At 32.2% G+C, this 13,301-nt stretch overlaps 1 protein-coding gene across 1 annotated transcript in view; it reads left to right on the top strand.

Moving 5' to 3' along the window:
* The window catches only part of LOC105334329 (solute carrier family 28 member 3), a 35,888-nt gene that overhangs the window by 19,891 nt on the left and 2,696 nt on the right, over positions 1-13,301 (top strand). The window contains exons 2-9 of the mRNA XM_066082038.1: positions 9,050-9,139; positions 10,189-10,586; positions 10,860-11,004; positions 11,442-11,639; positions 11,856-12,017; positions 12,148-12,273; positions 12,505-12,629; positions 12,845-13,013. Coding sequence (XP_065938110.1) covers positions 9,062-9,139; positions 10,189-10,586; positions 10,860-11,004; positions 11,442-11,639; positions 11,856-12,017; positions 12,148-12,273; positions 12,505-12,629; positions 12,845-13,013 — 1,401 coding nt within the window. The 5' untranslated portion in view covers positions 9,050-9,061. The remainder of the gene's footprint in view (positions 1-9,049; positions 9,140-10,188; positions 10,587-10,859; positions 11,005-11,441; positions 11,640-11,855; positions 12,018-12,147; positions 12,274-12,504; positions 12,630-12,844; positions 13,014-13,301) is intronic.

The raw sequence follows: 13,301 nt of genomic DNA, 5'->3' as shown, positions 1-13,301 counted from the left end.
AAATTATTTTCATTTTACATATGCATGGTTCTAAAATAGATTAAAGATTAAACTACTTCTGCCTCAGTTGATCTTTGAATAACGAAATAACTTTTGAACAACTTATCTGTATTTTAAAGTAGGACTCGCTGCCGATCGATACATTTAAAATCGCCAATTTGAATGAATGATTATAAATAAATAAATTCAAATCGAACATTATTATGTTCCTTGTACGTGCAACTCTACATTTAAAAAATGTGAACATTTTTTCTCATAATATTTCAATTTCCACATTTGTTTATGAACTACATGTATGATTGTATGTATTAATCATAGCTACATTTACTTGAATTAATGTTGACATTGGAATATCGAAACAATGCATACTTCTATATGAAAACACCTTTGAAAAGTTCAATGAATGCGTACATTTATACCCAGACAAGTTGTTTTGCTGGATTGCAAAATCAATCAATTAAGAAATCATTAAAAATAGTGAATTTGTTTTTTTCTCGGAAATAAAGTTTGATCAGATTTGTATGATCACATGCAATATATTGCTCTATTCTTTGATTTTATTGCCTCGAAATATACTGAACTTTTCTTGCTTTTTATTGAATTTGACAGGTTGATGGGGGTATTTCCGCTGAAATATATAGTTTTCAAATATATTGTTGCATTGAAATGTTGATTTAAAATGAAAAAGTAAAAGCAATTTAATTCATTTTCAATAACAGTTTTATTACTTGGAACATTTTGGAACTAACAATATGACTATTGAAAGCTATACGTACACGTAATAAAAACACGATTTGTTATAGTGTGAATTAAAATAAAACTCCGTAATTTGAGAAAAGCGTCCTATAGAATTTCCTCAAATATTTGCCCCCCCCCCCCCCCCCCGAAAAAAAAACATCGTTTTATCAACCAAGCACATGGTCTTTTATCAAAGAAGGGCAACTCTATTTGAATGATTCATGCCTTTTTAGTATTCTTAATAGGTCAATAAGAAATTAATTTCTAAATGCATTGATTTTTCTAGTGTAAGGGTTGGCAATACATTGTTTTATATTTATATCTGGAAGAAAATAGAATAGTACACATCATATTGCATGCTTGAAAAAATTAAAAATTGATATTATTTCTTGAAAACTGTGAAAATGTTTTTGTGCATGCATGTGTGGTTATATTCTAATCATACCTGAACTCTGTTGGAGTGGGTCTAATCTAATGGGTATTTTCTTCCCTGTACACACATTTAACGCGCAGGGGCATGTAGGTAAAAATAATTTATAACATGTTAGAAAATGAGACTCTTTAATGGTGGCGCACTACATATCTTAATACTACCTTTGGTTACACACACTTCATTTTGACGCTGTACAAAACATATTTTTTTAAAACAATATAGAGTATAGACTCCATTAAAAACTGAATGAAAAAAAATATCTTAAAACTGATTGCCATTTTGTTTATAATCTTTACAACAACCGAGAGTTTGCGGGGATAAATTGAAACTTTTTTTATATGGTATGTATACGGCGTTATAAAATATTTTGACATGTACTCCCTTGATTTTAACGTCCCCTTTCATTATTTGAAATTTCATATGTATTTAGAGAGCGGTTTTAGTAGCAATACAAGCGAGCTCTGGTTTTCAGACAATTATATTTAGAGTAGAGTTTGACCATATCATTTTGGCAGCATCATATATATCTCTTCTCTGATTTTAATTGCAGCGATATACAATGTGTTTTGATTTCACTTTTGTTTATTATTAATTTGAATACCAAGTTGTGCTATTTCAGCCAATAAATACCTAATACAAATTAATCCTTTTTAGAAAAAGAACTTATGGGGGTAGCAATGTGCGACCAAGTTTGAAAGTGTTTTCATAATTAAAAAAAGGGAAGTCTATTTAGCTCGGGGTGCCTCTTTTGTTATTAGAGTTATCCAAACAATTTAAACTTTATGTAATTGCTCATTAAAAGTTATGGTACCAATTGGCCCTGTGTCAAAGAACTCCCAGAACTTACAGAGTTATTGCCCTTTGAGAAGGAAATGGTTGTTATCGCTACTCCTCTGAAACCATAAGAGATAGAGATATGAAATTTTTACCAATGTCTTCATTACACTTAAAGGATTCTTCATTCTATCATAACAAAAGGATCTGAGGCCCCCTTGTAGTAGTTATTGCCCCTGAAAGTATTTAAATTTCCGTAAAATCACTTCCAACTTTTTTATTATTTATCATAGAGACTTCGGACCACTTGGGATGGAAGCGGATACCTTGGCCAAACAAAATGACATAAAGGTCAAAGGTCAAGGTCATTTGAAAAGCTGTAAATTAATGAGTTTTTATATCTCTTTTGTATAGGGTGGTAGAGAAAACCTTTTTTATGGCTGTAGTAGTACATCTTAAGACATTTTAAAATATAGCCCCTTGGCTCATACCTTTGAATAATTACAGGGTTGTAGCCCCTATTGTACAAAATGCTTGTTATCGCTACTCCTCTGAAACCATAAGAGATACAGATATGGAACTTTTACCATTGTCTTCAGTACACTTAGAGGGTTCTTCAGTCCAAACATACCGAAAGATCTAAGGCCCCCTTCTAGCAGTTATTGCCCCTGAAAGTATTGAAACTTTAATATAATCACTTCCAACTTTTTTACTATCTATTATAGAGAGTTCTGACCACTTGGAATAGAAGCGTCTACCTTGGCCGAACAAAATGACATAAAGGTCAAAGGTTATGTCATTTGGAAGTCGATTAATTAATGAATTTTCATATAATTTGATATACAGAATTATAGTAATGATTTCAATAGCTTGCTGGATTGCGCAATAAGGTATTCACTTGGGTCAGCAAGGTATCACATCAAGTCCTGTGGTTACTCAAGTGGAACGTGTTTTTACAGTCAACCCATTCATTTTGTACAAAGACAGCTAGCCTGTAGAACACTCTCTTCTATTGTTAGGTTTACTGTTTATATGACTGTGTAAAGAATATTACCTTGGCTCAGTTTTGTTCATAGTGAAAAAAAATTCAGAAAAGTAATTCAATAAATGTTAACGATATATACAACGTGGAATTCTTAAAAAATGGCTTGAAAATTAAAAAAAAATATCTTTAAAAATCATTTATCATTTTATGGCTTAGTGGTATTCCCATTTTATAGTACAACATGTATAATAGGTATAATAAATTTTTGAATACCTTATTGAGCAATCTAGCAATTCATTAAAAACATTAAGGTTGAAAGACCTCTAATTGTTCGAGAACAATTAGCCTACTAGTTGATATTACGTATCGTTCTTCTCACTTCCCTTTAAGGTACCAAAAAATACAATGTTCATACAACAAGAAGTAAATCACTATTTAGCGTGTAAATAGGAGAAATAAAATTTATAATGTTTCCAAAACATTTCATGCACCTACAACAATTTTTGAAGTGATATCTTCTGCGCGAAATTCATAAAAGATAAGTGTACCAATTTATTTTTAAGAATCATAATAAAAAAACCTTTCACATGCACTCTGCAAGAAATTCTTTTAACGTTAATATTGATTGGTCATTTCTCAGAGACATTTAAATCTTATATTTTTACAGGAAAGACAGAAATGTAATTGAAGCCATTTCGTCAGGAGCAAGTAACTCTGTCAAAGTCGTGGCCGCCATTGCAGTGAATGTCATGGCCTTCCTCTGTGTCCTTGAACTCGTCAACATGACCTTGGACTGGTTTGGAGATCGTGTCGGAATTGATGGGCTCTCGTTTCAGGTTTTAATATTTTTAATAAAAGAAACTGTTAGTTTTTTATGGAATATTATTATAAAATTTAATGTGTAGAAATAAAATGATACCAAGTATTTGAATCTAAAGATAGAAATAGATGTTAAATGGAGAGGAAAAAAACTCATGCGTTGGTTTAGATTAACCTTAAAATGCCGAAATATATAAACAAACCAAAAGCACATTTAACCTAAAGATTATGTGTATATGTATGCAATTTTATTTAATTATTCCTAAATGTTTCTTTATGATACATGTAGTTTTATGTAACAAAAGATCTCAAGGTGTATACAATTTGTTTCATTGGCAGCTGATATGTTCCTATGTGCTTTATTCGATTGCATACTTCATGGGGACGGACGTTTCTGACTGTAGTGAAATAGCCGAGCTAGTTGGCATCAAGACATTCACCAACGAGTTTCTGGCTTACAAAGAACTGTCCGTTCTCATCGCCAATAAAAAGAACTTCATGGACTACACCGCTCAGTGGAACTCGTCGGCGAACTGGTACTATCAGGGAGATGATATAGTGCTGCAATACCGGTATGTCAATCAAACGCTGAAGAAAGAAATCATTTCGGTAAAATAATTAGAGTTGCCTCCCTTTTATGAATTTGCTAATTTTATAAATGGTCGCAAATGTATTTTCTTGACGATTTTCAGCATTCTTGTTTAGGTCTCTAAATAAAAGTGTGTGCTTGTGAACTTCTCTAATGTTTTATTTTTTAATTCTTTTTTAATATTTTGTTTTGTTTAAAAACTTTCTTAGCATACAGGTTTAATATCATATGCAATGACAAGTACGCTTTTAATATTTATGAATATTGACTTCTTTAAACTAAAATTAAGTTGATAAGGATTGCCTTATGTACATTGTATATCTGGGTCTGTATAATGTTTCTTTATGTGTGTATTAAAAAGTTTTTAAAGAACAAAACGAAAGTAATCATTTGTTGTGAAGTGGTAATACAGTGTATTAAAATGCAGGTAAACAGAATAATTAAAAAATCGTCATTACATGATCTGAAAATTGGCTTTATGGTATATTTAATTTGGCTGCGGATCGCGCCATCTATACATAAAGTAAACAAAGTACCGAATTATTGATAAACTGACTCTTTTACAGATCTACTTTATAAAGACACCAACACATAGAAACGTGGAAGAATGCGAAGAACGATAACATGATACAGCAAGGGGGTTATTCTGTAGAAAAAGTTACAAAATATTTAACCATCAACACTGAAGCAATAAGAACGAAATATTGATCATTCAACGGTAAAACTACAAGTTGCATTGTATGTACATGCATTCGAGAAAGTGCTAACTACAGGCATATCTTATAGAATTATTCGTGTTTGTTTTGGGTTTTTTACATTTTTTTCTTGTCTTTTTTTCTTTTTTTGCTTTGATTTTTTTTTTATTTTTAATTTTTTTTGGGGGGGGGGTTGTTGTACTAGAAAGCACATGGATTACATATATGTTGACTGAGAGAAGCTAATTAAAGAAATCTTAATTATGAGTTTGTGTGCATCCTTGATATGATTGTGTATTTAAACATTGCATTTATTAAATACATGTATATGCTCAATGTACGTATGTTAGAATTGTATATTGTACCTGTGTTAAAGAATTGTGATACGCACCAGATCATATAATACAAATAGTAATTATGAAATAAAGTGCCATATATTTTTCCTTTCTCTTGTTTATAAGATCCATAAATTTAAAAGTACATTTCAGTGGTCCTTTATTTTTATTTTTTTTGCCATAAAATTCAAAATTGTGACGACGAAATGAATTTTGCTTTATTGTCTTTGTGCTTTTCGACATCTTAAGTCCATTTTTTTTTTTAAATATACGCTATAAAACTACAATGTTGTACCTTTGATTAATTACTTATTCAAACATTTTACTGCAAGGCTTCGGTGCCACATTAAAGAACTTATATTTGTGTGTGTGTGTGGGGGGGGGGGGGAGGGGGGTGTTCTTAATGAAATCCATCAATAAAGTTGTGAAAAAAACCTATAAGATTATTAAAAGGACAATTAATTTAGTATGTAGAAGACGACTGGATCTTATTTTGAATAAGATGCGAAAAAATTCTCAGCCAAGTTGAATTTTATCACATTTCTTTTACAATATCTAAGATATCAAATTTTTGACCTGTAAAAATATATTTCATCCGGGTGATCTAGGTTATCCAAGGATGTCAAAAATTAGATACAGCTAAGTAAATATACCCTGCTGATAAGACAATCTCCACTAATCTGTTTATATATATATATATATATATATATATATATATATATATATATATATATATATATATATATATATATATATATATATATATATATATATAGGTTTCATAAAACATATTTTAATAGGATTTTCGTTAATATTAAAGGAATTTCAAAATATGTGTTTGACTAATAATATTTCGATATGTAAAATTGGTACGTTACATTTATTTAATTGCCTCGCCCATCAAAGATAAGCTAACCTATTTCTTGATGATTTTATTATAAGTTGTCACGGGTTTTGGTTATTTTTTTTTTACATTTTATAGCTTTATTGGTTTAAGGTATATGTGATTTAAGGAGGCCGATTAGGGGGGGGGGGTGTAGAAAAATACAATAGAAAAACATTTTAACCATATGTAATTTACACCAATCCTAGTTAATTTACAAAGTTAAGGAAATCGAACTTCTGATTCTTTTTAGGTGCCATCTCAAAATACAGGTACTTTTGCAATAGGAATGCATAGGAAATTATTATTTTTAATTCAGATTAAAAAAAAATACTCTCAAATTGTAATATGTGATAAGTAATATCATTTTCTACCTTATATATTAAAAGTACTAAATTCTACCGTCTGTTTTTAGTGGAGACCATCTCAAAATATTAAAATGCGTCGTATTAGGCTATATATTGGAAGTATTACAAATATAGATTGGTAAAATGGATTCATTAAAAATGTAAGAAAAAAACCTCTGAGGATAGCATTACTCTGTGTGTAGATTTTCAACCGCATGCAATTTTTACTTTTTCTTTTATGTTATATCTTATAACGCACTCCTACAAAGCTTCATTTGATCATACTGTAACGTTATAAAAGCACAATGGCAACGCTCACCTACAACGGCAAAATCGTTTGAAAAATAAATTTTCCTTAAAAATCTAAATATTTTTATCTGTATTTTGTTAATTGTATTCAATTTCTTTAATGATATCGAAAAAATTTCTTTAAAAGAATATTGAATACGATTTGGAGAGGAGTCTTTTTTAAGAGATCCAGGATCTCTTGGGATGAGTCTGCCCCCACCCTTTCAAAAACGATGCTACGTACGTGCCTGCTACTACAGTTATTGCTGACATCAACGAGATGCCGCGGACCTTATTCTCAAATAAACAACGAACGTCATCAATAAAATACCAGATCTTGAGCATAAGTATACCAATCTCGAGTTGATCATGTGTTATAACATATAAACTTTGTATTTAAAATAAACAAACAGAGATGTTTGATTTTCAACAGCTACATGTGGCTGTTCCAAAACACCCCCTCCCGAACAAATTGTGTCTCCAGCCCTCAATTATCAGCGAGAAAGCTGTAAGGGAAGTTTAGAAGAGTACTATGTTTGGTTGTGGCTTCCTTTTTTTTTGCGGCTCAACATTTCATATGGCTGTCAATGCGACATTAATGGTATTGTAGGTGAAAAAAAAACGAGCTTTTCAAAAAATTGATTATGTTCCTTTCATTTTGTTATTTGTTATAATTTATATATATATATATATATATATATATATATATATATATATATATATATATATATATATATATATATATATATATATATATACATGTATATATATATATATATATATATATATATATATATATATAAAATCAAAGTAGAAGCCCCTCCGATACATAACATTTACTACCTTAAAGATTAAAATGTGTTTGCTGTAACAGTATTTTTATAAATATCTCTATAATTTTTTTTAACCTTTTAAGTAGTTACAATGATAACTCTATTTGATATACTTGTACATAAGAAAGATATTTTAGACGTTGGTGATTTCTATTTATATCAGAAAGGTGAACGTATGTGTGCATTCAATTATATGAATATTAAGTATTATGATTTGCTAATACTATGAGAATTGTTTTTAGGTATAAACACAAAATTGTAATAGAAACATTTCAACATTTTAGTTTTTAATACCTTTACATTTTATAATTAAACCTTGTTTGATTTCTGCGTACCTTTTTAACATAAAGTGTCTTGAGATAAAACACATGCGTTTAAAACGGCGCTAAATAATAATTTTTTTTACAGTGCATATTCCGTAATGTCCTTAAATCATCAATTTTGTCCATATCGTAGTGAAATATTTTATGTACACATTCCAAGACTAGTTTTGTTTAAAATTTGATATCGTTATCATTGTCCAAAGATAAATCGCTGCAACGACTTTGTTTAACCACTCTCAATAGCAAATTATATCTTAACAAGGCCTTCTGTACAAACATCCGGATTCTGTGCCAAATTGCACTAAAAGATCTAGACCCTCTTAGAACACATAAAATATGTTTTCTTTCAATTGACAGTCTTAGATTTCAGGCAGAATAGGCTAGACAATAAATGGCGAAAAAAAGGAGGGTGCACACCACGCACCAAGACATTTTATATATATTCAAGGGTAATTTATCCTGATTTAGATTAGGTCAAATAAATCTTATGATTTCCTTAGATTTTCTAAATTCAAAGCTTTAAAGGTGCATATGTTCTTGAAAGACACTTAAATGCGATTTAGGTCATTGTCTTTTTATCTTTTTCTAATAAATCAAATCGGTATCAAAATTGAATTTTACAAGTATCATTACCACTCTAAAAGTAGAAACAGCATTACATAAATATCCTGTTTGATGTGACAGTTGTTTTAGATGCAAAGGTATACAACCAAAGATTAAATGACCCAAACTGCAGCCAATGACAGCATTTGAACGACCAAATATAGGCTTTTAGATTGATTTAATTCGTGGTGTCTAATTTTCGCGAGAGTCGAAAAATTATTGAATCGTAGGGAACGTTACTGTCACAGTAAAAAGATAAATCCTATCTTCGTAAGAAACTATATGTCTGAAAATTGCAGTTTCAATTAATACATACATGTACATGTACGCAAATACATGTAGCAATTTTGCATTTCGGCAATTTAAAGTCATCTTGCACCTTTTTTTTTTTACATTTGCCATAGAGACCGCCGACGATGGACAGTGAAGTGACTTCTATAGAAATGAAACCCGCAAACCAAGGAGTGACAAACTTAGGATACAGATCTACAGAGGTGCGTACTGCGTTGCATGTGATCTCTAACAAGAGGCCCACAGGCTTTAACGGTCACATGGGGGAACATAGTTCCAGATGGACCTGTCACGGAGTCTTATTATGTTTACATCTTAAGCTTTACTTTGGAGTCTTATCCCAAATCCGATACCTCTCTGACTGTGTCCCAAGGTTTTAATCATTTTGATGTTTGCAAACATCTATTCAAAGCTACACGGTTTCTAAGACTATATGCATGTACATTTTCACTATACATTGTATGACCATATTGGCCACAGCAAACGTCCTGACCCCCTGACCTAGGGCCCATGAATTTTACACTTATGGTAGAGGGCTTCATTATGGACGTCATTACGATAATCATGCATTCACTCATAGAAAAAAGGCATTCTAACATTTAATACATTCTCATTATATGACCCTATTGGCCCCGCCCCGAAGTCCTGAACCCATCATCCAGAGGCTATAAATTTCACAATTTAGGTAGAAGGTTTTATGAATACCACTGCCATGCATTTAACTTTATCTATGTGGGAGAAGAGAAGTAGGTGCGTTTTTCATATTTGGTAACTTTTAGCCGATGAGGTTCCAGGGATGGAACAGTAATTAATTTCGCAAATTCGATTTCTCATATCCCATAGATGATTCAAACCAATCAGCAAATGGTATTTTAGTTTTCAAGAAGTTAGAAAATAATGTAAAATTGTTAACGGACGTCAAACGTCGCACGACGGCGAACAAAGACCAGTGACTCAGGTGACCTAAAAAGGAATTCATCTAACTTTGAACCTTCAAACAAGTTTCCCTACTGCCTGTATTATTTATTTTAAAGAGTTCCTATGCTAATGTTAGGTACACGCGTAAGAAAAAAAATGTAGATCCTGGTTTTGTGGGTTCAATTATGCAATGATTTATTGACATCTCCAAAAGATCCTGTTTTAGAAGGTTATATTGCAGGTAGTCTTTCTAATGTCATTACTTTAAGATTTAGACATAACATATCATTGATATAAAATTATTTTTAAATGTGTTTTTTTTTCATGGTTTTAGAATGGATTATCAGACCACCCCGATTCCGTACAACATAATAGCATCAAATTTGAAATAGAAGAAAATTCGGATGATGAAGTTTACACCGGATGTGCTCGAGTCGCAAATAAAATCCAAACCGGAGTCGTGGGTACTCTCAGCAAACATGGATCAAAAATCAAACTGTTATTCAAACTTGTGCTTTTACTTCTGTATTTCGCATATTTTGGCTATGCTATGTACTACAGGTTTGGGGATGAGGGTTCCATCCGTCTATTAGTGTGTACCATTTTGGGAGTTTTAATTCTATTGCTTTACACCTTCAACCGATTGTCTGGCTTCAAATTTAAATTTAGCTCGGAACAAAGGTCGTTGTCCAAAGAAAAGAAAATAAAAAAGATAAAGCGACACACAGGAAGGTTTGTAAATTTTTCAAATTTAATTTGATATTTAACAATGTTAGCAGTTATATGTTACAGTATTAATCAAATTTTGGTCGATCGATACTGCCTTTGCAATTTATGAAATAAATTCACACTTTTGCTCATAACTACCAAAAGTTTTTATAAATATGGTTTGTTTGTAATCTGTATATACCGTTGTGTTGCAGGGAAGACGAACAACTCATGCAAAATATAAGTTCTTACATTGTAGACATTTTGAGTTGAATATAACAGTTTAAATTTACTTAGGTTCCTTATGCTGGCAGTGTTTATTGCCCTCGCTGCATACATCATCTATGACGTTCTCTTGGACTACCCACAAAATGCCATCTCTGTTGCCGGTCTGGCACTGTATATTATCATCTTTTACGTATTCTCAAAGAACCCTGCAAAGGTATTTATTTGGATCACTTTTCACAGTATCTTTATGATGTATTTCAATGCATTTTGCATTCACAAAGAAATACTTAAAATCTAAAAGTTTAAATATAACGAATTTTAAAATTTCTTAACTTGATTACATGTTATAGCTTAAAAAAGTCATACCTGAAAGAAAAAAAGATATATATAATATTCGCCTCCGTTTTATATTCGCTCTTTTTGCCCTTGTTGTCAGGGGCAAATTTAAGACTGGGCGAATTCCCAGTGTCTCAAATAACTGTGTCCTGGCGAATTCAAGACGGTGCAAAACCAATTGCATATGTAGAAGGGCGAAAATTACACGAGGCATAAATAAACCCGTATACAGTATCTTATTGGTATTTTTTTATCACTAAGCCTCCTTAAATGCACCAAGTGAACCGATATCGATACTTTTCTTAATGTTCAAAGGTGAAGTGGCGGCCAGTGTTCTGGGGTTTTGCATTGCAGTACATCTTTGCTTTGGTTATCCTGAGGACGTCGTGGGGTTACCAGGCATTTCAATGGTTAGGGGATCGAGTGACAGAGTTTCTCAACTACTCAAATGCCGGTGCTACGTTCCTCTTTGGTGATATTCTGGTTACCACGTACTCACTCTTTGCTTTCAGAGTAAGTTCATTTCATCAGCAAATTATGGCATTAAAAGAAAGTTCCCGAAAATTTACCATATATATTCTTCATTTCTCTCGCATTCTTTTCCTCTTTCACTTTTTGAATTTCATACTCACGTCATCTTATTCTCTTGGTTTAAACATACTATATCTCATCTCATCTCTCTCTCTCCCTATCTCTCTCTCTCATTCCTTCTCTCTCTTTTCGTGACAGGTGCTTCCAGTGGTGGTATATTTTTACACCGTGACGTCAGTCTTATACTACCTCGGGGTGATGCAAGTGATCGTCAAAAAAATGGGCATGTTCCTTTCCTTCTGTTTAGGAACTTCTCCCGCCGAATCACTGAACGCAGCAGGAAACATATTTGTAGGCATGGTGAGTTCTTATACATATTTATTTAGATATTTTGTCTGTAATACATATTTTTGCGTTGATAATCATAACTCTTGCAAACGATAACTGCACTTTCATTTCCATTTTGTAAATATTTCTTTTTTAATTTAAGACCGAGGCTCCATTGATGATTCAACCATTTCTGAAGGACATGACAAAGTCAGAACTTCATGCCGTTATGACAGGGGGGTTTGCTACAATAGCTGGGTCCGTGCTTGGAGCCTATATCAACTTCGGGGTACATACATTTCATCATTATCTTCATCATCATTAATTACATGTATCATCAAATATCCTCATCTCCTCTCTCTCTCTCTCTCTCTCTCTCTCTCTCTCTCTCTCTCTCTTTTCATGTTGTTGTTAGTGTTGTTGTTTTTTTATTCTTGTTTGATAAATAGTGTATATACATTTTTGCAAATGACAAACGCTTGTTCTTCACCTCAATCATTGCAATTTGTATTTTTTGTAGGTGCCCGCTAACCACCTAATCACCGCCTCCGTTATGTCTGCCCCTGCGGCTCTCGCCATCTCCAAACTCGCCTACCCAGAGACCGAACGGACCAGAAAACAGGATTTTGACAAAATGGGCAAATCGTATGAGACTTATTGATATTACATATCATTTTTCTCACTTTTAGGTACCCAAAAATACAATGTTAAAATTGTTTTTAAAAGATGGCCCAATTTTCCTTCAAATAAAATAACTAAAAAGTTTCACAGTCATGCACTTTGCATACAATTCTTTTAACGTCGAGCATCGATTGGTCACTGCTCAGACATATTTAAGACTTTAAGTTATCTTGTTACAGGAAAGACAGAAATGTCATTGAAGCCATTTCGTCAGGAGCAAGTAACTCTGTCAAAGTCGTGGCCGCCATTGCGGTGAATGTCATGGCCTTCCTCTGTGTCCTTGAATTCGTCAACATGACCTTGGACTGGTTCGGTGACCGTGTCGGAGTGGATGGACTCTCGTTCCAGGTTTTCAATTTAGTATTGTTTTTAAAAAGTGTTGCTTGTGAAAGAGGCTAAAAAGTTATAATTAACATATTTTTGTTAAAATAAAATTAAAATTGGTGTATATTTTAATTCAAAGATGTTAGAAACACATGCACAACATGTGTCTTGCTGTGAGTTACATCGTTGCATTACGGCGAGATTATATCAAGAAAAAAATAGCACATTTAGCCTTAAAACTATATAAAAAAAACTGCATGAATTACTAGTATACAATGAAGGTAATGTTTAAAACATCTCACAATGTGTACG

The sequence above is a fragment of the Magallana gigas genome, chromosome 4, assembly GCF_963853765.1.
Source record: "Magallana gigas chromosome 4, xbMagGiga1.1, whole genome shotgun sequence".
Classification (NCBI taxonomy): domain Eukaryota; kingdom Metazoa; phylum Mollusca; class Bivalvia; order Ostreida; family Ostreidae; genus Magallana; species Magallana gigas.
Note: the sequence above shows the minus strand (reverse complement) of the source record. Positions and strands in the feature narration are given on the sequence as shown.